Source organism: Daldinia childiae (genome assembly GCF_008694065.1).
Source record: "Daldinia childiae strain JS-1345 chromosome Unknown Scaffold14, whole genome shotgun sequence".
Taxonomy (NCBI): domain Eukaryota; kingdom Fungi; phylum Ascomycota; class Sordariomycetes; order Xylariales; family Hypoxylaceae; genus Daldinia; species Daldinia childiae.
Genome location: NW_022984655.1, coordinates 500,996 through 526,646, shown reverse-complemented (window position 1 = coordinate 526,646; position 25,651 = coordinate 500,996). Strand labels below are relative to the sequence as shown.

The 25,651-nt window shown below is 46.4% G+C and overlaps 12 protein-coding genes across 12 annotated transcripts; 7 read left to right on the top strand and 5 right to left on the bottom strand.

Moving 5' to 3' along the window:
• Positions 1 to 980: 980 nt before the first annotated feature.
• Positions 981 to 1,489, top strand: GL218_08891 (uncharacterized protein; the record flags this gene model as incomplete). Its single annotated transcript, XM_033585704.1, has 3 exons — positions 981 to 1,084; positions 1,137 to 1,168; positions 1,254 to 1,489. 3 exons carry the CDS (start codon positions 981 to 983, stop codon positions 1,487 to 1,489), a joined length of 372 nt encoding a protein of 123 aa, XP_033440186.1.
• Positions 1,490 to 2,439: 950 nt separating this feature from the next.
• GL218_08890 (uncharacterized protein) lies at positions 2,440 to 3,682 on the top strand (the record flags this gene model as incomplete). The annotated part of the gene is made up of 2 exons (XM_033585703.1): positions 2,440 to 2,667; positions 3,350 to 3,682. The coding sequence occupies 2 exons, from the start codon at positions 2,440 to 2,442 to the stop codon at positions 3,680 to 3,682; spliced, it is 561 nt and encodes a 186-aa protein (XP_033440187.1).
• Positions 3,683 to 5,288: 1,606 nt separating this feature from the next.
• On the top strand, positions 5,289 to 6,317 carry GL218_08889 (Glycerol 2-dehydrogenase (NADP(+)); the record flags this gene model as incomplete). Its single annotated transcript, XM_033585702.1, has 3 exons — positions 5,289 to 5,311; positions 5,391 to 5,874; positions 5,928 to 6,317. 3 exons carry the CDS (start codon positions 5,289 to 5,291, stop codon positions 6,315 to 6,317), a joined length of 897 nt encoding a protein of 298 aa, XP_033440260.1.
• A 155-nt stretch (positions 6,318 to 6,472) lies between these two features.
• GL218_08888 (Hit family protein 1) lies at positions 6,473 to 7,075 on the bottom strand (the record flags this gene model as incomplete). Its single annotated transcript, XM_033585701.1, has 1 exon — positions 6,473 to 7,075. The coding sequence occupies one exon, from the start codon at positions 7,073 to 7,075 to the stop codon at positions 6,473 to 6,475; it is 603 nt and encodes a 200-aa protein (XP_033440259.1).
• Positions 7,076 to 7,667: 592 nt separating this feature from the next.
• GL218_08887 (DNA-directed RNA polymerases I, II, and III subunit RPABC4) lies at positions 7,668 to 8,035 on the top strand (the record flags this gene model as incomplete). Its single annotated transcript, XM_033585700.1, has 2 exons — positions 7,668 to 7,888; positions 8,011 to 8,035. 2 exons carry the CDS (start codon positions 7,668 to 7,670, stop codon positions 8,033 to 8,035), a joined length of 246 nt encoding a protein of 81 aa, XP_033440264.1.
• Positions 8,036 to 8,462: 427 nt separating this feature from the next.
• GL218_08886 (GPN-loop GTPase 1) lies at positions 8,463 to 9,759 on the bottom strand (the record flags this gene model as incomplete). The annotated part of the gene is made up of 2 exons (XM_033585699.1): positions 8,463 to 9,274; positions 9,342 to 9,759. The coding sequence occupies 2 exons, from the start codon at positions 9,757 to 9,759 to the stop codon at positions 8,463 to 8,465; spliced, it is 1,230 nt and encodes a 409-aa protein (XP_033440263.1).
• Positions 9,760 to 11,280: 1,521 nt separating this feature from the next.
• On the bottom strand, positions 11,281 to 12,141 carry GL218_08885 (uncharacterized protein; the record flags this gene model as incomplete). Its single annotated transcript, XM_033585698.1, has 1 exon — positions 11,281 to 12,141. The coding sequence occupies one exon, from the start codon at positions 12,139 to 12,141 to the stop codon at positions 11,281 to 11,283; it is 861 nt and encodes a 286-aa protein (XP_033440262.1).
• Positions 12,142 to 14,078: 1,937 nt separating this feature from the next.
• Positions 14,079 to 14,924, bottom strand: GL218_08884 (uncharacterized protein; the record flags this gene model as incomplete). The annotated part of the gene is made up of 4 exons (XM_033585697.1): positions 14,079 to 14,152; positions 14,213 to 14,390; positions 14,452 to 14,570; positions 14,630 to 14,924. The coding sequence occupies 4 exons, from the start codon at positions 14,922 to 14,924 to the stop codon at positions 14,079 to 14,081; spliced, it is 666 nt and encodes a 221-aa protein (XP_033440261.1).
• A 1,760-nt stretch (positions 14,925 to 16,684) lies between these two features.
• On the top strand, positions 16,685 to 17,286 carry GL218_08883 (Signal peptidase complex catalytic subunit SEC11; the record flags this gene model as incomplete). The annotated part of the gene is made up of 2 exons (XM_033585696.1): positions 16,685 to 16,765; positions 16,849 to 17,286. The coding sequence occupies 2 exons, from the start codon at positions 16,685 to 16,687 to the stop codon at positions 17,284 to 17,286; spliced, it is 519 nt and encodes a 172-aa protein (XP_033440268.1).
• Positions 17,287 to 17,823: 537 nt separating this feature from the next.
• On the bottom strand, positions 17,824 to 20,311 carry GL218_08882 (Transcription factor IIIB 60 kDa subunit; the record flags this gene model as incomplete). The annotated part of the gene is made up of 3 exons (XM_033585695.1): positions 17,824 to 19,539; positions 19,600 to 19,811; positions 19,870 to 20,311. 3 exons carry the CDS (start codon positions 20,309 to 20,311, stop codon positions 17,824 to 17,826), a joined length of 2,370 nt encoding a protein of 789 aa, XP_033440267.1.
• An 836-nt stretch (positions 20,312 to 21,147) lies between these two features.
• GL218_08881 (Pre-mRNA-splicing factor cwf19) lies at positions 21,148 to 23,250 on the top strand (the record flags this gene model as incomplete). The annotated part of the gene is made up of 1 exon (XM_033585694.1): positions 21,148 to 23,250. One exon carries the CDS (start codon positions 21,148 to 21,150, stop codon positions 23,248 to 23,250), a length of 2,103 nt encoding a protein of 700 aa, XP_033440266.1.
• Positions 23,251 to 24,016: 766 nt separating this feature from the next.
• On the top strand, positions 24,017 to 24,611 carry GL218_08880 (Ubiquitin-conjugating enzyme E2 11; the record flags this gene model as incomplete). Its single annotated transcript, XM_033585693.1, has 2 exons — positions 24,017 to 24,046; positions 24,165 to 24,611. 2 exons carry the CDS (start codon positions 24,017 to 24,019, stop codon positions 24,609 to 24,611), a joined length of 477 nt encoding a protein of 158 aa, XP_033440265.1.
• Positions 24,612 to 25,651: the final 1,040 nt, after the last annotated feature.

Here is a 25,651-nt window from a genome sequence, read left to right as displayed (position 1 = left end):
TAGCTAACTACCTAATCTAAGATTCTATGTTTAATTTTTGTTTTAGTTTAGTCAAGGTTCGCAAGAGCCTCTGTTTCGTATGGTTCGTACCTATGTTTCGTCTCGTAAAAGACAAGCGTATGATCAACTACCGGGTTGTATGTTTAATATTTAATATTAGCATCAAGTTAACCGGGGCTTTTTTTCAGGAGAACAACTAACAAAAGTAAAGCTCGGGTTTCGTATTAAAAAAAAACCCTCGGGCTGTCCCGGTAGACCGGCAACCCCTATCCATCTAAGTTAACTCATCTACCGCATAACCCAATATATTTTATTATAGACTTATAAACTTATAATTTTATGTTTTGGAGAAGCTTGTGATGACCCCACGATCACACGACATTGCATATGCGCCTTGATGATCTTCCCCCGCTTTCTTTTCCTCTGGTCCCCCTGGTCTCCCTGGTCCCCCCATGTCTTAAACAATAACTAAAGAAACTGGCGTAAATGGCGTAAAAAAAAAGGTCTGGGCCATATGTTTCGTGCGTCACATCGTTCCATCTCGGCTCATACCCGTTCCATTTTCCCACTCTGGTCTCGAGAGACTGGCGGCATAATCAAACGAAAGCATGATTTTACGTACCGGCGTCAAAACCTTTTCTGGCTGAAGCCCGGCTGGGTCGTTAAGACCTCCCAAAGAGTATTTATACTTTTAAATCCCACCTGTGCCTGCCAAGGGACATAGTTAGTTTTCCTTATATTTATTCCAATAGCTACTTCTATCGTCTGTTCATCTGTCTGAGAGTAATTCTCTTGCTTTTGACTAGGAACTTTAACGCTCGACACTTAACTATAAGCCATCACCTCGACAAGTCTTGCTATTAGTATAAAACCCGACTCGAGAAACCCATTTACCTGACCTGAATTCCTAAACTCACAAACACTCATATCCCCTTCGATCCCTACCTTTCTTATAGCATTTCCAAATACATAATATCAAAATGCCTGCCAATTTTAACGCACCACGACCTTTCTCGGCTACAACGCCAGTCTATCCAAGTTACCTTCCCGCTCTACACAAATCGGGGCGCATCGAGAGAACAATGTAAGCCTAATTTATCCCATCACAGTCGATACGTATTAACACGAAGACGCAGTGCCACCGCGACAGTCGCAGCCGTAGGAATTGGTTAGTATAGCTTATTCCATATTAGCCTCAGAGATGTTCTTCATATAATCACAACACTTTAGCTAACATCTTTCCCCGCGCAAAGGATACGGCTTGGCGAAATACAAGGCCCTTAAAGCCGACAAGTGGCAGCAAGAACACCACGTCCAACAGGAACAATTATTCCGTAGCGCGGAAACCATTCCAGCAACCGTGCCCATACCCGTACCCACGGCAGAGACCAGTCGGAATGAGGCCGTAGAGAACGCTTACGGGGATCGCACGAGCCTTACCGAGCTCGAAGCTGCCGTCGCGGTATACGAGACGCGGCGGAAGAACTAAACTAAAGCACAATAGTATTGTCTTGTGTATTTGAGAATGCGAGAATACTCTTCTCCATCGGCGTTATCATCATGAGTACCTAACATTATGAGTACAATTAGCGGGCGTCTAGGCAGGTTATCAGGTTACGTTAGGGTTATATGGGCGGAGTTCCGGATGTTGCGAAAAGACATGAGATGGGCTTGAGAGGACGGTGTGTTAAAAAGAGGGCTGTTATGTCCCTATCCCTATGCCTATGAAGCTCCTCTCGATTTGGCGCCTTTGGTATTCTTACCCTAGGCTGCGACCGGTAGTAAATCACCTACGAGTTCTACATTTCCTCTTGTTCAAGTCTAAGAAGACATCGTCATTTTGAAAAGGCTGCGTGATTATTATTGATGATAATGTAGATTCCCAAGATAATGGATGCGTAGTCGATCTCTCTTTGCTTCTACCATGGTAAGCTGTTCAGGTATGTAAGTGGGTAATATGCCAAGCATCAGCCAACCATACCCCCAGTATGATTTCCATACCTCTTCTAGAAGATATGCAATCAGAATATATACCTTGTAGTTATCGTCACTCTACTACGCATGTTCGGGATTCAAAGTTATGAATATTTTATATCCCAACAGAAATCGCTGGTTTTATCCCCTTAAGTCCTGACCGCCTGGTCGGGTAAGATATTAAACGAATCAGGTAGACTAGTTCATGACGTTTGCTCGTTACCAAATACATACAATCCGAGTATGTATAATTCAGGATCTACATAATCGCATGATTCCCCCCTTTTGATTCATAAGGACTTAAGGGGATACCATCTTACCGCTCATAGGAGTTCGGAATTTATAATAACTTGACCCCTATTGACTCACTCGGCCTTGCCGGCTCCGCTCTTACTCATTCGTGTATATAATTAACTCCTTCTCAATAGTATCCTAGAATAAAAAGCGCAACAGGGCATCACCAAAATGGCCGAGAATCAACTTACCAAGTATCGCGGCAACTGCCATTGTACCGCGTATGTGTTCGAAGTTGACCTTCCGGGGGATATCGAAAATGGCTTGCAGTGCAGTTGCAGCTACTGCTGTAAGAGAGGCGCCGTTTTCCTGGCCCCAAACAATAACAACGACATCAAGTTCGTGAAGGGTGATCCGGCCGCGCTATCAAACTACAACTTCGGAGGCGTCAAGCATCAGGTGAGCTACCTTGAGAGCATATAGTTTAGATGCGAAATGAAACCAAACCAAATATTGAAGCATTGACTGACACCTCCGTTATAGTTTTGTTCAACCTGTTGTACTTTTCTATTCCGTGTTGACTCGAAGAAATACGTCAATGTAAGTCCCTATATATATATATAATCCCATCCAAGTCTCCCAGTTACTACACGGTAGAAATTCTAACATAGTCTCAGTTGCGAGCACTCCAGAAAATCAAAGCATGGGATCTAGGCACGCAACCGTGAGTCGATCACCTACAAGTGCTTCCATAAAACGGTAGGAAGCTTAGCTTTTCCCCCTTATCACTAGACTCGACGACAAGGCAACCCCCCCAGCGTGGAGTCCTCCCACGTTCAACGGCCAGGAACCCCCAGCCGAAATCGAGGGCGCAAAGATATATACCGGGGGTTGCCACTGCGGAGCCGTCACTCTGGCTCTGAAGTCAAAGCCGATTGATAGCACATACGAGGGACTCATAATGGAATGCGACTGCAGCATATGCACTCGAGTATGCTTTCCTTTCTCCCCCTTATTCCCTTAATCCCAACAGCTTTCCTATTCTATCTATATACCTACACATCCCACTCAACCCATACCTATTCCATAGTCTCTATAATCGAATCCTATACAATAATCTCACCACTTCCCCTCTCCATAGAACGCGTACTGCTGGATCTACCCCAACAAGCCACAAGTCACCATCGTAGGAGCTGCAGAAATGAGATACTATTCCTTCGGCGGTGGCGTGTGGCGCAAGTCGTTCTGTCGGACCTGCGGGGTGCCGGTACATAATCGCATCGAGGACTACACGCCGGCGCAGATCGAGGAGTTGCCTGTCGAGCAGCAGCAGTGGGCCCGGGATCATCTCGACTGGTCGCCGGTCAACCTGCGGGTTATGGACGGAATCGATTTAGGCGAGCTGAAGATCAAGCGTATTGATGGGTCGACAAGGTCTGGACCACCGAAACCGGGTAGTTACGTGGATCCTTGAGTGTAGTTGGAATATGTTTCGATAGGCGTTGGATACTGGGGTGGAAGGAGGTGGTGTCTGGCTGCGGTAGGCCTGATAAGGAAAGGTAGTGAGGGTTTAACGAGAGAGGGTATTTAGGCCGTAGACCTGGATGGGATATTAGGAAGTTAATATAGTCTTGGTTATAAACTTGACTTGGTGTTATTTAACAGTGAGTTGGTTATAATAATAAATAATATAAGTTTCGGTCTTTGAGTAAACAAGACACTCTGAAAATACCGTTATAGAATTGCCTTGGCTCAATTCGTAGACTCGTGCCGTATTTATTCTGGTTCACAACATGGATGTAGTTATAGATGTTTGTTATAGACCTCCTGTTCAAAGCAAGCTAGATATACACGAGGGTATGGTTTAGAAAGCACTCACTCCGAGCTGGAACTTTTCGTTGTGTAGACAAGTTCTAATTACGAGCTGTTTATAAGCGCATACCAGAATATAGTAACTTACACACATCATGGTTGAGTACTACCTGGTCTCCGGTATACTGTCACTAATATATCCGGCAAGGATCCTATACCATCTACGTACTAAACACACTCTTAAGTTATAGTAGAAATCCGACTTATCTCTTTCATATCTCCCCGGATTAAAATAGGCTACACATAATATACGCATACTAACCGTTGCTGTTATAAACTCGTATATCTACTTCATACCCTAATGAGAAGGGTGAAGATGACTATACAAGTGACCGCTTTTAAGTATTACTTGATATAAAGTACTAGCACTGAAGAGAAAGGGCTTGCAAGTCTTCTATGTTTCAACCGTATAGGAATCAAGCAGATATTTCTACAGACAACTTGTATAACCTCTTGTATTTCCGGTTAGCTACTAGCATTGCTTAGTTCTATGCATCTTCCCAAAGTCCAGGACAATCTTATAAGTTTACGATAATAGAAACCCGCCTCGCCAATGCCAACTATCTAATCCGTCAAGCGCGGTGTTTCTATTGGAGCGCATATATCTAATTAGCAGCTACGGAGAATATACGATTCGTTGATAATCGTCTCTTAGGTCCGATTAGGCAAGTCTTAGAGCCAATACTAAGCTATACGTAGTTGTTTTGATTTGTGGAAATACTTCTTTATACGTGGGCAACTCGGACAAAAAATGGTATGAGGCACTTATGTTGAAGAGTAAATTCCTCTGTTTGTACCAACATTAAGCTGCTTGTAATCTGATTGTCGGAATTATACAGGATATACTTTGGCAAGCTTACCTCTTATTAGAGTATACAAAGGGGTACTATTAGCGTCTTCATAGTAGTAGCAGTGGGGGTAAGAGGGGTAAATAATACCCTACTAACATACGTCAAGCAGGTACAGGCGATGTGGACTACCCTGCGTCATATCCCACCTTCTTTATGTGTACAAACTTACATGTACGTATAAGTAAAGTATATAAAATGGAAGTAACTAGAAAACGCCCCGTTTCTTGGCTAGTAAAAAGTAACCTTAACCTGAATTATGTCACATACAAATACTAGACACATCTTCGTTAGTTGTTTACAATATATTACTCGTACCAACACCTGTCTTCTACGTTAATCTAAGCGCGAATAGACACAATGGCAGATCTCAAGTATACTAGGTGAGTATAAGCTACCTCTTATCGACCTTATAGCCTTGATAGAGACTACCTAGTCGTATATATTCTAACTACAAATTAGCAAGACCTATACTCTCGCCTCGGGCGACAAGATCCCCGCCATCGGCCTAGGAACTTGGCAATCTCCCAAGAATGAAACTTCCAAGGCCGTAAAGCACGCCATCTCCGTAGGTTACCGATATATCGACACGGCCTTTGCCTACGGTAACGAATCCGAGGTTGGCGAAGGAATCCGTGCTTCTGGCGTACCTCGCGAGCAAATCTGGATCACAACCAAGCTCGATAACCCATGGCACAAGCGCGTCGCCGAGGGTATCGATGCTTCCTTGAAGAACCTTGGTGTCGACTATGTTGACCTCTACCTCATGCATTGGCCCAGCTCTACCCGTCCCGACGACCTCAAGAAGCACTACGACGACTGGAACTTCATCGATACCTGGCGCGAGTTGCAGAAATTGGTTGGTACCGGCAAGGTTCGCAACATTGGTGTTTCCAACTTCGGTATCACCAACCTTGAGAAGTTACTGAACGATCCCTCTTGCAAGGTAAGTCTATGTTTTCTTCTGTCTTGAAAAAAACCATAGCTAACAGTTCGCAGATTAAGCCGGCAGTTAACCAGATCGAGCTTCACCCTAACAACCCCTCGCCGAAGCTGGTCGCCTACTGCAAGGAGAAGGGTATCCACGTCACAGGCTATTCGTGCCTAGGTAGCACCAACTCGCCCCTATATAAGGACCAGACACTACTGGCCATTGCCCAGAGCAAGGGCAAGACGCCGCAGCAGGTTCTTCTGCGATGGGGAATCCAAAAAGGCTGGGACGTTATTCCCAAGTCAGTCACGCCGGAACGGATCGAGGGAAATTTTGCTCTGGACGGGTGGGAGCTGACGGAGGAGGAAATCAAGAAGCTTGACAGCCTGCCGGACCGCTTCAAGGTCTGCGGGGACGATTGGTTGCCTGTCAAGGTTTTCTTCGGTGACGACGAGTAACGTTTTGAGATTTGAAAGCTCCTGATAGAGACGACGACTCGGGTTAGAAAGCCTGGCGCATTTAGACAGATAGATCTTGAATTAAGTAAAATCGCAATACCATCGTCTTAATGTGATTTAACCATGGGTTGAACGTAATAGGGTTGTAGCAGTACTCATAACTTTCCCTTCCTAGCCTCCTCTTCTAATACCAAAGCTACACTTCTTCTTATTTGTTCCGCCAACGCTACTCCTTCGTCATCGTCTAACTCCTCGCGCACTCCGCGGCCAAACATCGTAAAGCTTTCTCTAAACCTCCCACTAGCGCGTATCTCGGGTCGTGGGATGAGATGGTAGTGCACATGATTCACTACCTGCGCGGCTGCAGCACCATTGTTTTGAACCACGTTCCAGTCTTTGACCCCCGTGGCGCGCACGAGGGCCGCGGATAGTACGCGTAGGTAAACGCCTAGCTCGGCGGCTTCGTGGGATGTGACATCGGTTAACTTGGAGCGATGGGCGCGAGGGCATAATAGGAGATGGCCCCTAGACAGGGGTAATATATCGAGGAAAGCGACGAGCGTAGGCGTTGAAAGTACGACGAAAGCCGGGGGCGCGAGTTGGAAAGGGTCGATAGAAGGGGAGTCTGCTGAGGGGGGTTGATCCGGAGGGAAAGGAGAATAGCTGGAGGATATGGAGCAGAACGGACAAGGATCGGTGGCGGAGGGAGAGGCGCCGGGGTCGAAGGGTGGGATTATTTTGGGTTCTTGTTCTGACATGGTAGAGCAAAGCTTTCGAGGTAAAAGGTTGAGGTGAGTTGGGTAAATTCTAATGTGTGGATGACATTCAAGACGCTATTTGATCTATGTAAATCAAGCTAGGTAACCTAGTTATAACAAAAGGATAAATTCTATAATATAATGAGAAAGAAGACAAGTAATCCAAAAAAAAATGCGCAGTATGTCTTGTGGTTTTAGGAAATAAATAAGCAAAGAGAGTTGATTGCCTCGGCGTGTTGAGACTTGACATATTTCCAATTGGGAGATTATGCATAAGATTAAGCTCCAGCATTACCGCGGTACAGGTTCCGTGTAACTCCAAGTCCCACAGATAGCCGTCCTTCGCTTTTTGCATTTTATGACATATTTGTCATCATCATCGGTAAGTTATCCATATCCTTGTCCGATTCTGCCGCCTTTTTTTTACTCACTGACCGCCTTTTTTCTCAATTGATTGTTAGCCACTGTGATAGTCAGTCGATTCCGGCCATTCATACTTACATTCATATATCCGTCCACCCGTACCAAAACAAAAACACACTTCAACAGCCAAACGAAAGAACCCCCCAAAACAACCTAAATTAAAAACGCAATGAGCGCACGCGAAGCCTACCAAATCCCCTCCTCCGCCGGCGGCGCGGCTACCGGCGGCGCAGCCTCAGGCACGCGGAGCAGCGCCTTCGACATGGACGGCGGCGCGACCATGCACTACATCTGCGGCGACTGCGGGACCAAGTTCCCGCTGAAGCGCAACGACCCCATTCGCTGCAAGGAGTGCGGATGTCGCGTGCTGTATAAGGAGCGTACCAAGAGGTAAAGTTCCTGTTCTTCTTTCCCTCTCCACCCTCCCCTTTTCTGCTACCGTGATCTCGTTGAGGTGGGTGGGTGAGCGGGTGGGTGGATGGTAGGCGGTAATGCTAATATGATGGCGACAGGATGGTGCAGTTCGAGGCGCGGTAATAGGCTACGCGGAATAAAACGGAATAGAACGAGATGATAGATATGCTCTCGATCCTTAATAGCGAACTTTGATGGTTTGGCGTCACATTTGGCTAGTCACACCACCGAAGAATAGTTTCCTTACGCGGCGGAGATACCATGTCGTGAGCTACATGTGGAAGTAGGACAGACAACATTCTTAGGGGTTTGATAGGATGTCCAGAAGCTGTCTGCATCGCTACAGCTTACATAGCATGCAACCTGGAGTTTGGGCGTCAGTTTACCAAGGGAACAAAGATATTCAAGTCTCGAGGAATCGAGCAAATAAGAAATTTGGTATCATTACGCGCCTGTCTATGCCCCCATACGATCGTAACTCCCTAGACCCTAAAACCTTTGTACCCTATGATGTATAGTGAATGGCAGTAAGATAAAATAAATCCCCTTTTTATTCTCTTCTCTGCGTATGTAAATACTTGGCAAAGCTGGCATCGTCCATGACCGAATCCGCATTTGCCCCCGTCGCAGCCTCATACCTAGCCTGTAAACCCTCGCGGTCCATTTCATCGTCCACATCATCGTCGTAATCATCTGCTTCCTTCTCATCGCTATCGTCTTGCATGTCCTCATCGTCATCCGCTTTAGGTACCTTCACACCACTATCCCTGGTATTATTCGCACCCATAGACATACCCTTCATCATCTTGTCTAACTCCTTCTCGCGGGCCTTCTGTCTCTGGTCCTCGCGTTCCTGGCGTTTACGCTCGAGTTCGGGGCGGTAGTCCTTCTTGAATTCATCTGCCTTCTCCCTTACGGCAGCGAAGAAGTCGTCGACTCCAGCTCCCGTCATGGATGAAACCCCTACCACGCTTAGGTGGGTATAGAATTCCTCCAGCATCATACTCATCGAGTTTAACAAGCTACTCATGTAACCACTACCTGAACCCTCGCCCTCAACACCACCAAACGCGTTGGACGCCTCGTCGTTTGACAATGCGGCCTGGAAGGCGTCGTAATCTGTCATCCACTCTTTAGCAAAATCTGCGTCCTTGACATCCGTCTTGTTGAACACCAAAATCATAGGTAGCTTGGTCTTGTATAGAATCGAACAGGCGTATAGCATATTGCTCATGAAGGTACTAGTCGAAGCGGTTCGAGGAGTATCGATGATGTACGCAATGACAGTCGGGAAGGTAGAAGCGAGGGACTCGAGAAGGATTTGACCTGAGGCAGACCAGACGAAGACTTCAATTTGACCGGCTGTAATAAGACATATCAGTCAGCAATCTTGCTGTAAATAAATCTTCAAGTACCTAGGTAGCCATACGTGTATCAACAAGAATATTCTTGATAGGTTTCTTATTTGGAGTTTCCGGTTCTAAACTAGTTCTCTTTTCAAGCAACTTTAAGATCTGATCGACCTTCGTCGAGAATAGGTTCAAGGAAGTCAAGATTCCGCCGTTAGGGCCTAGGTTATACTGTTTCATGACTTCTTTGTAATTCACCGAGTCGCGAATATCGATATTACTCTCGAAAGGAACATTAAGCACAGCCGGATCGAGGTTAATTACATATGGAGGTTCTCTCTGGCCGTGTAGGTGGGCGTTGATACGTTGCATGAAGGTTGTCTTTCCAGATCCAGCCATACCCACGCAAACGATGGCGACAGGCTCTGAGTTTGCTGTTGCCGTTGAGGGCGCGGCAGCAGCAGCCGAGGTAGACTCGGACGTGGAAGAGGAGGCCATTCTCGTCGCGTTCACTTTAGTTTGTAGGTGATATTGATATGATGAGAAATAGAAACGTTGAGACTAGTAAAGCGATTAATTGAGAAAATATTAATAAGTTATGTCCTTTCGGTTTGAATAATTTAGGTAGATTAACGATTGCGGGGTGGCGGGGCAGATAGCTTTAGCTTTAAGGTTCTTGGGTTATCGATAGATCTAGGTACCTACATACTAGTTCCTGGTTTTATTGATTATTTGCATATCATTATGTGCATATAAAAGAATACATGAGATCAAGACTTACATCTTTCAACAGTCAGTTAACTCAATGGCAGTCTATAGCAGAATTGCTTAAACTAATAGTCACTTACTCAAAGGCTTACTTTTTGAATAATATAAGGCTTCATACAACATCTCACGAATATTCATACACAATATAACTATCACCAAACATATCACAAAGACAAGACAAATATTTGAGGTGGCCGATTCTCTCATTTTCTCGCCCCAATGAGGGCTTGAGCTGTGATAACTATCCGCTAGGGACAGGGGCATTTTTGTTTTTGTTTTTTCAACCTGTGCTAGTCGTCAAGACTAGATGGATCTTGTCATTTCGTTATGCCAGCAGCTTCGTCAAAGCGCTAGCGGAACCAATTGCAGCTTCAGAAGCATTCTTCCCGTCACCTTGCCACGCCCATATTTCTCTCCCCAAGGGATGGAGGATACTATATGGGCGACTGTGTGTTGAGTTTCTTTTTTTTTTCTCCCTCTCTGCTTGCTTGAAGACATAGAAGATAGACGGCGGCGAAGAGGCGCGCCAGCCTGTGGTGCGTTTTTTTTCAATTTGTCCTCTCGGCTGCTCTTTGCGAGTTTTATTCCCAAAAAATTGACAATCTGGTAGAGTCGTGATGGTATCATGGCGCCGTGTTCGCGTGTACTCGCTGTGGAAATGAAAAAGCAACGTCGTAAAAAAAAGACAAATCCGCAAAGTGTGTTGCCGCAAACCTTTCCTCTTTTCTGGTCTCTAAACTGTTGTGTATTGTTTCTTTTCTTTTTGACTTTTTTTTCGCTCAGCAATGAAGCTGAGACAGACAAGTCGACTGAAAGTAATTCTTAATGCCTAGTTCAAAGACCGATAAAGACCATGGGGGTGTATTTTGTGAATATTGAGTTGAGTTGGAAGTGTGTTCCTTTGGGTCATCAGAAATAAGAAAAGTCACAATGGGTGATAACATGAGCAAACCGTGTACGTTCATACCCCCTTACCTCTCCCTGATAAAAAAAAAAAACTTCATCAAAATGGTCGGCCAACCTCGATGAGAAGTGGAGTTGTAGATATTCTCCCAAATGGTTTTCCAATCTGATGATAATATCTGGGAGAGATTGAGTTGAGGGAAGAAACCAGTGACAAGGAAAAGCAGAATCATTCAACTCCGTGACCGTTCGTTCCTCGCCAAATTTAAGACACATCCCAACGCCGTATTCCCCCAAGTGACCTGATATTTTAGTGGTTATATTTGTTGGTGCAAATCCGAGAGCTCGTTAGATCGTCTTAGGCGTCCGAGCGTTGCTCATATCCACGACGTCGTCGAGATGGTTGCACATGGCCACGAATAGGTCAAAGAAAAGTTTGCCGCCCCGTTCCATCTCTGTCTGCATGGTTCCGCTCCTCTTAAATGTCTTACGACATCGGATAATTAGGGCGAGATAGTGAGCGCGTAGTCGCGAGTCCGTGTCCGGCGTGTTGTCGTAGGCGTACTGCGCCGATCTAAGGATCGTTCCGACGTCGATGCCGCTCTGTAGGCCTTGCTTCCGAAGAGCTAGGCGCTTGAGCTCCTCGAGTCCGTACCTATCGGCGGCGCAGTACACGACGGTATCCCGTAAGAGATATTGTCCCACGCTGGCGACGTGCATTGTGGCCTCGACAGCTCCGCGGCCAGCTCGGTTGTTTTCTGAAGGGTCGGGTGATCTCACGGCATCCTCGAGCTCCCAAGAGTTTCGGTGCTTGTTATGTACCAAGCGTGGGTAGTAGTCACCCTTATAGAGGTACTCGAGTACGGCCGAGAAGATCTCGGGTTCTTCGTCCGGAAGTGAAATCCTCTTGCTCTGCGCCTCGAGGTATTGGTCCCGACATGCCCGTTCGAAAAAGGGCGATTGGGATAGGACCTCCTCGTGGGCCGCGAACAGTCTTGCTTCTCTCCCGATCGTCAATGTGACGATAGGAGAATTGAGGGTCCTCTTAGCAGGGAGGACCTCCTCGATCGACCGCTGCAGTTTCGCTAGTTTCTGAGTATCCCGAACCTTGTTGTTGTTGTTGGTATTGTTATTGCTGCTGTTGTTAGACTTCTTCAGCCTCGCCGATTTGTCGACTCGGTCCCCGGACCGGAACGAGCGTTTGAACATTGCGGCGGTGGTGTTTCGGAGAGGCGAAAGAAATCGAGACAGCGTCGTTTTGTTGTTAGAATTTGGTTCGGGATAGTAGATGAGGTAGATGAGGGAAATTTATCTAAAAATTCCCTCTTCTGAGTTATAAATTGGCTAGAGAGTGACGAAAAGAGTGTAGAGTAATTTCGGGTTTCCGTTGGACGTAGAGAGTGAAGGAGTTGGTGAGAGTTTGACGCACAAAAAAAGAAAAAGGATTTACAGGAGTCCAGGCAGTCTATCCCAGAATCAATTCGAAAAAAGTGAACGAATGTTATCCGGAGATATCCTTGAGGTAGATTTGCGACCCTGATGGTTGTGGTGGAGGGGAGGGAGAACAAAAAGGAGAAAGGGGAACAGAAATGGAAGAGGGGTGTTGGTGATATTTATATTTTATTTTATATCTTAGCCGCATACCCTCCATTACGGGGGGACTTGGTCAATTCAGTTCAAATATACAGGCTCTAAATGTAACTCTTTTTGCTGTGATAAACTTGTTCCTCCAAGCCGCCATCCTACCCACCAACCCACCAATTGCCAATCCATGACAGCGCGGCAAAGAGAGACCCTTGACCCCTGACCCGCATGTTGATTCGTTAGGTTAGACCTCAGATCTCCGCCCCGATTTGCGTTTATGGCGCCCTACTGCAGGTAATATGAGTCTTGATCGTTAATGGATAGATTGTTGGTTAACTTGTGAATCTTGGTCAGCTGCAGTACTTTTCTAGGGACTTGGTCCATTACCTACATGTAGGCGATAAACATGTAGATACCTTAGGTATGTACAGCACTGACAGCATGACAAGTCACCACCCCCTGTTCTGCCTAGGTCCCTAGGTCCCCGCGTTCCCGCCTCATCGTGGGTGCGACCCAGGCCGCCCAGGATATATGCTAGTGACTCCAGCAGTTCGGGAGGGGTATGTCGTAGAAGAACCGGGCAAGTTAGCACGTGGCGAGGGTTCAATGTGAGGCATGGTGTTAATAGTATATATGTAATATCTCCGATAATTTATTCAAGTTGTATAAATATCATATAAATGGAAATCATCCCAAAATAATAGAATGGCTGAATGACCGTATGCTAAACTTCTGTGCTCCCTCGAGATATTACATTGATAACGCGGACAATAGAGACTCGGCGATGATCTCATCGAATCCTCACAGTTTCGTTGGGTCGAATGAGATGGACGGCGGGACGCCAACTTATCATATTGCAGTTCACTGCAGTACACTGCAGTACACTGCCTCGAAGCTTAATAGTTGGCGCATTCCTCTTCGTGCCTCGGGCGAATAAGCGTTTACTCACGATGTTTCTCGCTTAAGATGGAAAACGTGTAAAGCAAACGGGAACGAGTTGAAATGTTTCGTTTAGCGTGAGCGGTGATGGGGGCGGTGATGGACGACGTGGGGTTGGCATAGGACATGGTTAGGTACTTAAGGGATTCTTGGCTTAGATAAATATCTACCTAGGTACGTACCTAGATACGTCAATATCATGATAACGTGTCATGCATCCAATGCATCCAATGCATCCAAGCATAATATGTATCTAAACTATAAAATATCTGTTGTTGGGCAGCGCTTCAATTAGAGGCCATCGTCAATCTACTTTCCATTCACATTTTTAGGTGCCAGGTGTATTCTGACTCCACTCTCATAACCAAACTCCAGATTCTCTAAACGTGGTTCATAGGTCATGTTAGTTATAGTTAGTCTACTACTTTCTCTAGGTTGACATCCAGTAAACCAAAAGGGCGCTTAATCTATGGCCCTGATAGCCATCTACAATATCTCTACTTGACACAAGTATCTTACTTATGCAAAGCAATACCAATCTCGTCTAACTCTGGTGAACTATACAGTCGGAGCATACCTTATAGCATACCTTATACTTAATCCAATAGAGAAGAACATCTTGCTTAGCAAGACGAATCGTGACGCACTGCTGTAATCGTCTCGCGCATGGCGATTAATCCGTACATGTACGTGAAAACTACCATTGAAGTGCTATTAGTATTTCTTCCTTAAAATTCTCATGTTTTGGTCTTCTTACTTCCTGGAGATATCGCGACAAAAGCGATACACGATGCGATGATGGCTCCCGGTACTTTTATGATCTCAGGGTCCAGGAAGAAAAGCCCCGAGTGCCCAGTGACGAGTTTGCCAAACCCTGCCCACGCGAGATACGCACCGCTACAGAACATGACTCCGGCCGCATGTCCTATAATAGGCTATTTATTGATTTTTAGTTAGTGATAGGCTATCATGATGAACAAGCTAAATAACACTCACAGTTTGGCGGCGGATACTATTGAGGAAGCATATTTCGATGAATGCGATAGCTGTTGTGATAGTCCAGACGTTAATAATACAGAATATTTTCATCGGATCCTGGTCAAAGAGCCCCTTGTCTTGTTGCCGTCATCAGCACTTGTCAATAAATAGGGAAGATAGTCGCTATTCAACATACCTGGATGGTGTCTGATTGCCCCGGCACTGCCACATGGTGGGTTCTCTGGATGATGCGGTAGAGTCGGCGATTTAAAACCGCCATGCCCAGAGGGAACAAGGCAGCCCCAATAGATCAGCGTATTCATGATTGGGAAGACGTGAGAAACCGTGTAGAATAAGCTAAAGCAGTACCGGCGGATGTGACAGGTAGCTTTATTCGGCGGTGATAGGAAACGAAGACAGTAAGCCTTGAACCTGTGCCCCTCACAGGCGTTGGTGTCTATTTCAATTGCTTTTGGACAGAGAAGATGCATAGCGGTCCAGAGCTAATTGTCATATAATTGCCATATATTAGCATAGCCGTAAATTGAAGGAGTGGTGTAGCAAGACAGGTGGAACTAACCGTCACCTGCAGATGCCATGCCTATAGTATACACAAGGAGACGGTCGAGAACTGGAATAGGATAAGCCAACAAGTATGTTTGTCTTCAATCCCGAGCTTATACTTGAGCGACATTCCGAATACAAGTGAGAGGTAGGTGACGAAAACGAAACGAAGAAATAGGAGGCACTTCTGGCTGATGAAGTTACAAGACGAATGGCACGCCCGAAGGTAGATACACTACTAAAGATTAGAATCTCTTTATAGATAATAGTGAGAGGCATCAAGGGGAGCAATTTACATGACTATCTGATTGGCCCGGATGACTAGTCTGGCTTGGATGGCCCGGGAGACCTGGATGTCCCGGGTGACTTGGAAGTCCGGGATGAGTTGGATGTCCCGGATTGCTAGGATGTCCTGGGTGACTAGGCTGGCCCTGTTGGCAAGGATGGCCCGGTTGGTTAGGATGACTTGATTGTCCCGGGTGACTGGGCTGGCTAGGATGGCTGGGTTGTCCCGTATGGCCCGGCTGTCCAGAATGACCCGGCTGGTTAGGATGACTTGGCTGTTCTGGGTGATTAGATTGTCCCGGATGATTAGGCTGTCCCGTATGGCCTGGCTGGCTGGGATGGCTAGGCTGGTTAGGGTGACTTGACTGTCCTGGGTGGCTAGGTTGTCCCGTATGGCTCGGTTGACTAGGATGACTGGGTTGGCTGGGTTGATCTGGATGACACGGAGGCTGGGCTGGATGGCACGAAGACTGCACCGGATGCTGGAGCAGCGGTGTTCTGTCCGTCGGTTCTGACATGGCGGATATGAGAATATGAATACTTATGTAAACTCAGAGGTGTTAGTAGGTAATATTGATTGAACCGATGATCGAATAATACAGAATAGTCCTGTATCCTCGATCCAGAACAAAGAGGTGCTATAAGTAGAATGTTTAGCATCGAAGCTCAAAGAGAATGAACACGAAGAGGTGAAGGATTGGGGATGGATGGGCAAGAAGCTAAGGTGGGAGATGAAGTCTAGGTTAATAACGATGGAAAAGAGGAAAGTATGTCTAGCATCAAATATCATTATAGATTGAAGGAGCAATAAGGTCTTCTTCAACTAGCAAGGAAGTAACAAGTCGGCTCAACTTATATTTCTTCATCGATGTGTTAGTGAGTGACGTGAAGGTACTATCCTATCTTTAGGGAAGACTTAAGAAAGATTTGTGCGTCTACATCCAATTAACAATTCATTATTTTGTCAAAACTAAAGACATCCCTAACCAAGTCAAATACTAAATTATTCATAATACATACCTAATTATTTGAATACAGAACTAATACTAGATATCACAGCTCTCTAAGAAGTATCAACGTACCTAAACTACCTTCTAAAGTGGACCTTCTATAACCTTCCTGCCTAAACAAGCCAAACTAACGTATACGCCGAATCTTATTGGCCAGCTCATCCTCCAACCAGTGAAACAACCCTCCTCTTATCGATAGCGCTGACAAGCCCAAGTTAAGGCCACTTTCACCTGAGAAGCTCCCCGTTCGTTTTATTCGTAGCTCCAATTCTAATTGCATTTGATCCATTAAGCTGGCCTCAAAATCTTCGAGGCCAGCACCGAAAGCCTCACCATCAGACCTAACAATATTCCCGATAAGAAGGAAATAAGAAAAAAAAAACCCCCCAAAAATGTTATCAGGTCTTCAAAATCCCCGGCAAGCAGCCGCTCAGCTGTTAAATTTCGGATTGATTCTTTCCACCGCATTCATGGTACGTCTCGTCTATCTACCTCTCCTCAACCCATTGTCGCATATCGCATGTCGCATATTCTAACTAACTCCCCTCCCTCACAGATGTGGAAAGGTCTATCCGTCTTCGCTGACTCCCCCTCGCCCATCGTCGTCGTCCTCTCCGGATCCATGGAACCCGCCTTCCAGCGCGGCGACCTACTCTTCCTCTGGAACCGGAACATACTAGCCGAGACGGACGTAGGTGAGGTGGTAGTCTACAACGTGCGAGACAAGGAAATCCCCATTGTCCACCGCGTTGTGCGCAAGTTCGGCACCGGTGCCCACGCGCGTCTGCTCACCAAGGGCGACAACAATGCCGCGGACGATACCGAGCTATACGCACGCGGTCAAGACTACCTCGAGCGTAAGGATATTATCGGCAGCGTATTTGCGTATATCCCTTTTGTAGGCTACGTCACTATTATGCTGAGCGAACACCCCTGGCTCAAGACCGTTATGCTGGGTATTATGGGATTGTTGGTTGTGCTACAGCGCGAATAGTTATGTCTACAAAAGGGGGGGGGCGTCTGGAAAAGAACACCTAATGTTGGCTTGCGATTTGGGTTTATTTTAGAGGCTATCTTGTCAAATAAAGAATTTACCATTAACCGGCTAATGCAATTCTTGGTCCAAACAAGATCGTGACTTGTACTAGGACAAATACTTGATGTTAAATTAGGGAGCTAGCAATCATGAAGCTTTCTTAAAACGCCAGCTAGACATTCATCTAAGACTTATAGTCTACGGAGAGAGGTGCTCTGTCTCTACGAAATCATTCACTAAATATAGGCTTTTACAGTGGGATTCAGATCCAAGGAATAAATAGATTCTGTGAAGACGTTTGTCTATGGGTATTGAACCGATTGAATATGTACCTTGTAACCTTACAGGTCCTTTCCTGCGTAGAATCTATACACACTAAAAGGTAGAAGCGCAGTACCAAACGATGTGCCAATTAGGACCGGCATCATCAGATCTAAAAATACAGCTTGCGGGTTCAGAGTTAATATCAGCTCAGCTAGCTCTCAACGGGAATCATTAGTAATATTCCTCATCTCCGTAGTCGTCTCCGCCATAACCTCCCTCGTCATACCCTGTTTCGTCGTAGTTTGGTTGTTCTTGATCATCATAGTAGTCGTCGTAAGTTTCTTCCGCGACGTGCTCTTCCACTTCTTCATTCCCGTCTTCTACGCCCTCGTCATTGACGGCTGCCTCGGGTGCTGCTTTACCGTTGGTAGCCACAACGCTCTCCGCACGACTTGCGGGACCACTTCCGCTGCGAGACGCTACCGATCCAGGTCCTCGGTCTTTGTCGCTCGTGAAGAGATTCTCGATGGCGTCATAGTTGATACGTCTCGAATATGTGTCCCGCTTCTTCAGTGCTTCGATGGCTGCCTCGCCCGGAGTAGAAGCAGGTGTGAGCTGGCCTTCACCAATTCGCGGCTTCTTTACGCGATTGCGTTTCCGCTTCGGAGGGCCCAACTCCTCCATCTGCTTACGATAGATTATCTCCTGTTTCTTTCGTAGCCAATCTTTGTTCGCGTTGATCCATATGCTCTCCTTGATTTTTACTTCCTCAGGAGAGAGCTTGCAGAATTGAACCTCGGGGTCGTCGGCAAACTCATCCTCGCCAATGATTTCGTCCATATTCGTCGTTCGTTGTGGGAGAAGAGAGCGCGCCCACTCTGCTTTGATGTGCGCGAGATGTGCAGCAGTAGCTAGGGCCTTGCCGTGCTCATCGCTATGCGGGTCATTGATTACCTCGTTGATCTGCTGCTCCAATACGGCCTCATCACGCTCCCATTCGTCATCAAAAGTGAGTGATGGTTCGGGAGCTCCCTTCTTGCGACCACGCCGCCGAGTTCCTGATTGCGTCGGTGCTTCCTCTTCCTCCTGAGCCTCGCCTTCGAGCTGGTCGTCCGAAGCACCATACGTCGCTGCTAGCCCATCCATTGCATTATCATCCTCTGGGTTTTCAGCCGCGAGGCCCTCTACAACATCCCTGTCTGCGCTCTTCCGGGGAGCGGGCTTCGGAATCTTATCCGGGTCGAAAGGGGCAACCAACTCTCTTCCCTCGGAGTTATCGAAGGATCTTGGTAGGTAGTCTTTAACTTGACGCATTCTGGAGGTGTCCGGGTGTGGGCGAGGTACTGGCGGCGGCGGCATTTCAGTCGAGGGTCTCGGCGTAGCAGCAGAGCTGTCGGGCGCCGGTGTTCCAGCAGTTGAACTCGACTGGTCTTCTTCACCATCGATATCTTCGATTGCACGCTTCCTTTTTCTAACTCTGCCCTCCTTTTCCATCTTCTCTTGCCATTCCGTGGTAGATTTGTAGAATGCCGGCGGGTCATGGCGAGACTCGAGAAACTCTTGATTTAGGAAATCTTCGATGGACAGTTCACTACTTTCCGTAACAGTGAATTCGTCAAGACGTTGCTCGATCGTATGCGTCGTGACCTTGACAACATAGACGATCTCTCGGACGGTACGCCTAAAGTTCCACATGCGTGCCGCCATAAGAATACAAGCTCCGCAAATGCCAGAAGGCCGGCGGCCCATAACCATCCAGTCACGACCCATTCTCTGGCATAGCCGAGTTGCATCAGCTGCAACCTTGTTGGTAAAGTCACCAAAATCAAGCTTTGAGCAAAAGCGATATATAAGATCTTCCGGAATGATAGACTTGACATTGTTGCTCTGGAAGGAATAGATATTGCTGAGGTCTTTGAAAATATGGCCAAGTTCATAAACGTTTACCTAGACATTGTAAGTAAAAGGGGATGGAAGGGGGTGTGGAATATGTCACGGAATACTTACGTGAACGAGCTCAGCAAAATCGATAAGCATGACCTTGCAACGATCCTCTCTGCGGCAAGCAGTATAGAGGCATACGGGAACCACTTTATCCATACCTCGTCCCTGGAGCCAATTCTCTTCCATGACGAGTTTGAAGATCTGGATGCCGGCATCTACAGCGTTCGGAGGAACTTCCTTTAGCTGATGTGCAAAGCCTACCATCATGTTCTTGGCTGTAAACCAAGGTTAGTTGAACAGCCTACGATATGTTTCGTCTAAAATTAAACGTACCTTCACGAATAGTCTTCTCCCGAGCGTCCGTGAGACTACCGCCGAGTCGCCTATATTGCGATCCCAAATTTCTGGATGCACTCCCTTGATCGGCTCCGACAAAACTTCCGTGAACAACAGCAGCACCGGATGAATTTTCGCCGAACTGGACTTCGGCAACAATGTTAGAAGAGTCGATTTCACGACCACAGGCAGAACAGAAGCCATCAGTAATTGGTGCTAACGGATTAGAACAGTTGGGATTTGGACAAGGTTGCCGATCTGAGGAAGGTTTATTTTGTGAAGTAGGTGGTGTCATAGGCGTAGGACTTATTCCCATGGCTCTCATTTGATTTCGTTGTAGAACCTCTTTGATGCGATCACCAGGACCAACCCCCCTGGGTCTAAATTGGACACCAGTCTTCCGCGAAGACACCTTCGCGGATTTTAGAAATGACGACATGATTGGGGAAGCAAATATGGTATAAGAAGGTGTATAAGAATGTGTATAAGTGAATGGGTATAAGTGTAAGTGGTTTTATAGAAAGTGATAGGGAAGCAGTCGAATTGATATCGTATCGTAAGTAATCCAGCAATATAATCCCCTGTTAGGGGAATTACTGGATTGACTGAATGAAAAGCGTTGCCAATGAAGATGTCGTCCTAGAATGCAGGGTTCAATATAAGTAAGTTGAATAGAATATCCTGAAGCGGATCTGATATTGATAGGATTGGCTTGTATGTAAGTTGATTGTGAGAGTGGATGGTCGAAGCTGGGGGATGTAGTCAAAGAAAAAAGATGACTGCGAATTTTAGTGGATCACTAAGGAAGGAAGTGTGGTCGGGGTCGTGTGGTCAAGGGGTCTGGTGTCCAAAATTGATTAAGAAGGCGCTAAAAAGATTCCACCTAACTTTGCTAAAAGTTTAGCTGACTCATCCAGTACCTACTTTCAACAGGTACAAACAGGTTACGGTTCGAATTCGGTTGGGGACGAGATTAGAATTTGATTTTTATCTGCAGCTTAATTTCTTGCGTATCTACCGAATTGTTACTGATACAATGATAGCAATTCTACTAATGAACATAATTTTAAACGCAGATTTTGATGGTATGAAAATGCTTGAATGAAATAAAGCTCGCCTATATGCATATATTTAATACCTAAATGATTCGTTGCATTCATACATCTAAGATACCTATTTATGAAATCTTCCAAGGTGTTACCCGGTGTCGTCATATCACCAGAGCTTAAGCTGCGACATCTCACCTAAAACAACTAACTTCTGTCAAAACAAATAATGGATGGTCTTGACGAATTTGAAAAATCCCTCGCTGCAGAGAAAGCCGAGAGGGATCGCGGAGGCGAAAAAAGACATAAACACAGACATCATCACCGACGAGATCGATCATCCGAACGCGACCGTGATAATCACCGCCATAGCCATCGTAGGTCGCATGATCGTCACGAAGAAGAAAACGACGACGGCCATCGACACAAGCGATCGCGTCACTCTAAAAATGATGAGCACCACCACAGACGCGAACATCATAAAGATGACAATCGCGATTCGGACAGACGAGATCGCCATGTGAAGACTTCAGACGCGAATGAAGATCTGCCACTACCTGATGAGGAGATAGCTACAGAAGACTATAAGAAGCCAGAAGAATCTACTTCAAGTCTAGTTCGAGATTCTTGGATGACGGCGCCATCTGCGCTGGACATTGATTATACTCAGAAAGGCTCGAAACTTTCTAAACCTCCACCACCGCCTAGTCAAGGACCACAAAGGGAAATTCACAAGAGAGAAATCAATGCGGCACATCTACAGGAGTTAAACGACGGAAAGTCAGTAGAGGATCTTGAGCTACCAGCACAGCATGAAGTCGATTACATATTCGGCGATGGCGGGTCACAATGGAGGATGACCAAATTAAATGGTGTCTACAATACAGCCGAACAGACTGGAAGATCTGTAGATGAAGTGGCATTAGAACGGTATGGTAACCTGCGGGACTTTGATGATGCGCGCGAAGAGAAAATCGAGGTAGACCGACGCAAAGTCTATGGTGATGGTTATGTCGGCAAGGAGAAACCCAGCGGCGAACTGTTCCAGGAGAGGAAATTGAGTCAGGGTGTTCATGAGAAGCGAGAATCCTCACCGGCACCGATGGGCCTCGACCAAGGCACTGTTATTCCCGATGATGCATCAACTCACGTATCTACCCAAATCGACCAGACTACACTCAATCGACTTAAAGCACAGATGATGAAAGCGAAGCTAAAAAAGGCGCCAGATGCTGCTAAGCTAGAAGCAGAATACAACCAGGCCGCCGCAGCATTCGCATCAAAGGGTCCAGAAGCGGTTGTTCTTGGCGTCATGGAAAATCGCATGTTGGCAGGAACACGCGGCGAGGCTAAAGCTATCGATAATAAGCGAGGCCGCGAGAGAGGGAATGTAGAGCAAAACGATGATATGACAATAGAGGACATGATCCGTGAGGAGCGACGAACACGAGGACAGGCAGGAGGAGAAGGGTTACGATTAGCTGAACGAATTGCCAAGGATGTTAAATTCGACGATGATCTTGAATACATGGACGAGAATGCTGAGAAGCTAGCCAAGCGCGTACAGAAATCCGAGATCAACCTCAAGAACCAGGCTGTCGGCGAGTTCCAGAAGGTCAACAAAATCCTAGATAACTGCCAACTCTGCCATCACGAAGATCGCAATCAACCACCTATTGCACCTATAGTCTCGTTAGCAACGCGGGTCTATCTAACACTGTCTACGGAGCCGGAGCTGAGCGAGGGTGGTGCCGTTATCGTTCCTATCCAACACCGGACTAATCTGTTAGAGTGTGACGATGACGAATGGGAAGAGATTCGCAATTTTATGAAGTGTCTCACACGGATGTACCACGAACAGGGTCGAGAGGTTATATTCTACGAAAATGCGGCAGCGCCTCACAGACACATGCATGCCGCCATGCAAGCCGTTCCTATACCGTACGATCTAGGAGATACCGCGCCAGCTTTTTTCAAGGAGGCGATGCTCACGACGGACGAGGAGTGGACGCAGCACAAGAAGATTATCGATACGGGAAAGCGAGCTCGAGGAGGACTGGGCAAGCTAGCATTCAGGAGATCTATTGCTAAGGAGATGCCATATTTCCATGCATGGTTTACTTTGGACGGAGGCTTGGGTCACGTAGTGGAAGATTCTAACAGGTGGCCTAGGGGTGATCTATTCGCAAGGGAGATCCTAGGTGGTATGCTAGACGCGGAGCCGGATGTGATCAAGAAACAGGGACGATGGCACAAATCTGATAATAGGGTGGAGGGGTTTAGAAAGCGCTGGAAGAAGTTTGACTGGACCAGAGTGTTGACTGATGGATGAGATTCTTAGGTTGTCTATCAAATGAGACAAAATGTTGGTAGGATGAGAACATAATCAGACATTGAGGATTTAACTGTTGAAGCAATACAGTACATTTATGATTGAGATCTCATGGAGTATCTACTGTCTGCCCCTATTCATTGGTCAAGCCGTATCGTACAGTTGCATGTGCCCTTTTATGTGATGCCATACAGAGAGAAATACGTATATGAAAGCAGTAATCCCTGTAAGTTAATATATGGAGACAAAACGAGGGGCATTTCTCCTAACTGCCAACAGCTCAGCTGCCCCGCTTCAGCTTGTGTTACATGAGGGATTGTTCCCCGATGCTAGCAAGTTGGGTAGTTGCAGGGTGTTCTACCTGGGGCAAGACCTACTAGGTTAGAGAGAGGTAGGTACCTTATTAACGATGATATCACTGCTTTCCTATGTCTGATAACAACCTTATAGCTCTTGGCCGAAACTATTATCGAAACTACTTAATCGAAACGACCTTGCGACCTCAAAGAATAAATACAATTTAATTACCTAAGACAGTTTCTATCTGCATGTATGTACCTGCAGCCTAAAGATTCCTCTTATTGACTTTTACCTTGGTGGCATGATACAAACGGTTTATTATTTATCTCGTCGATATCGAAATCATAATTCATAATCCTTTCTCCTGCCGACTATTAAATCACCACTACTAACACTACCAACACTACCAACACCACCAGTTCCAACACCTCTATATTCCAAGTCGCCACCCAAATACTCTACCAAGATGACTTCCTCGCAGAAGCGCATAGGCAAGGTAAATACACACTTATCCATCCATCCATCCATCCATCCATCCATCCATCCATCCATCCCATCTATACCAAACCCCCCATCCCAAACATCTTATCTAACCGTATTCTCCCCCAACCCAGGAACTACAAGAATGCATGTCCTCCCCCCCAACCGGAATGGTCATAACCCTCCCCTCCGAATCCGATATCCACCACTGGACCGCGACGCTAGCCGGCCCCCCCGGCACCGTCTACAGCGGCGGCATATTCGCGCTCTCCATCGTCCTACCGCCAGACTACCCCTTCAAAGCACCCCAAGTAACCTTCGCGACGCGCATCTACCACCCCAACGTGACTAACGACAGCGTCGGGTCTATCTGCCTGGGCATGCTGAAGCCCGAGAACTGGAAGCCCGCGAGCAGGGTCCGCGCCGTCCTCGACGCCGTCCGCCAGCTCCTCATCGAGCCTAACCCCGACGACCCCCTCGAGCCCCGCATCGCCGACGAGTACAAGAATAACATCCGCGAGTTCGAGAAGACGGCTCGTAGTTACGTTACCCGCTATGCTCAGCAACCTGCTAAGAAATAGGTCGCCGTGAATTGTATATCTGGTAATTATTTGGTAGCCTGGCTAAGAGAGGCTGGTGGGGAGGAATATTGGTTGGACAGGTGGACGAACAGATACCCCCCTTTCCCTTTTCACGAGTGAGAGAGTAATCGAGCGAGGTATTCTAGGAAAGGAATAATTATCATAGGAATAGTAGCTACATCTGGATCCAGGGAAGAGAGAAGCTGCTTGTGAAAAACAACTGGCAGAGACAAGTCCGCATGGCTACCTTTGGTGGTTACGACGAGACTAAAATCCGAGGGCTAAAACCATTCAAACCCCATCATCTTTTCTACCTCATTTTCAGATATGTATTTACGGAGGAATAAGGCAGGAATTAGGCATGGTAGCATTATGGGAAACCTCTGACGATTCATATAAAGATATTCGATATGTTAATAACACCATGTAAATATGGTGAAATAATTACACTGAGCAGGTAGTCACTAACAAAGTTATTTGATGTTCAACGTCTCTGTTGTATTGATCTTTGGAGCAAATGCTTCTGCTAGCCGAATTTCCTGGCTATGGTTTGCGTATTCAGTGAATGCATATAATGCAACGCCAGTAGATGCTATATAACCTGCCCCTTTGTAATGCAGTATGCTCTGTCTAGTTTTTTTTCCGAACCTTAACAATGCAATCATATGGATAGGCCCATTGATGGTATCCGTATTACCCACGCCAAATCAGTTTGGTTTACATGTTTCTTGTCCTCCCGAAAAATATGAGGCCTCTACGACTTCCAAGCTCTGCCCCGTCGGGGAACGAGAGCGTAGGAATCAGTAGGCCTTTAATGAAAATATAACCTGTATCCCTTCCCTTATACAAATGAACTTGTTGTCCAGGCCATGAACAAAAAGGTAAAGCATTGTCTGCTTCCTATCTCTATGGTATTCCTCCGCTGGAAGAAAAAAATGTCGTATCATGAGATTTCGTCAATGCCTATCCATGCTGAAAATGAAATAAAGAGACGCCATGATAGACAAAACATAAGATTGCAGATTCCTGCTGCATTTGAA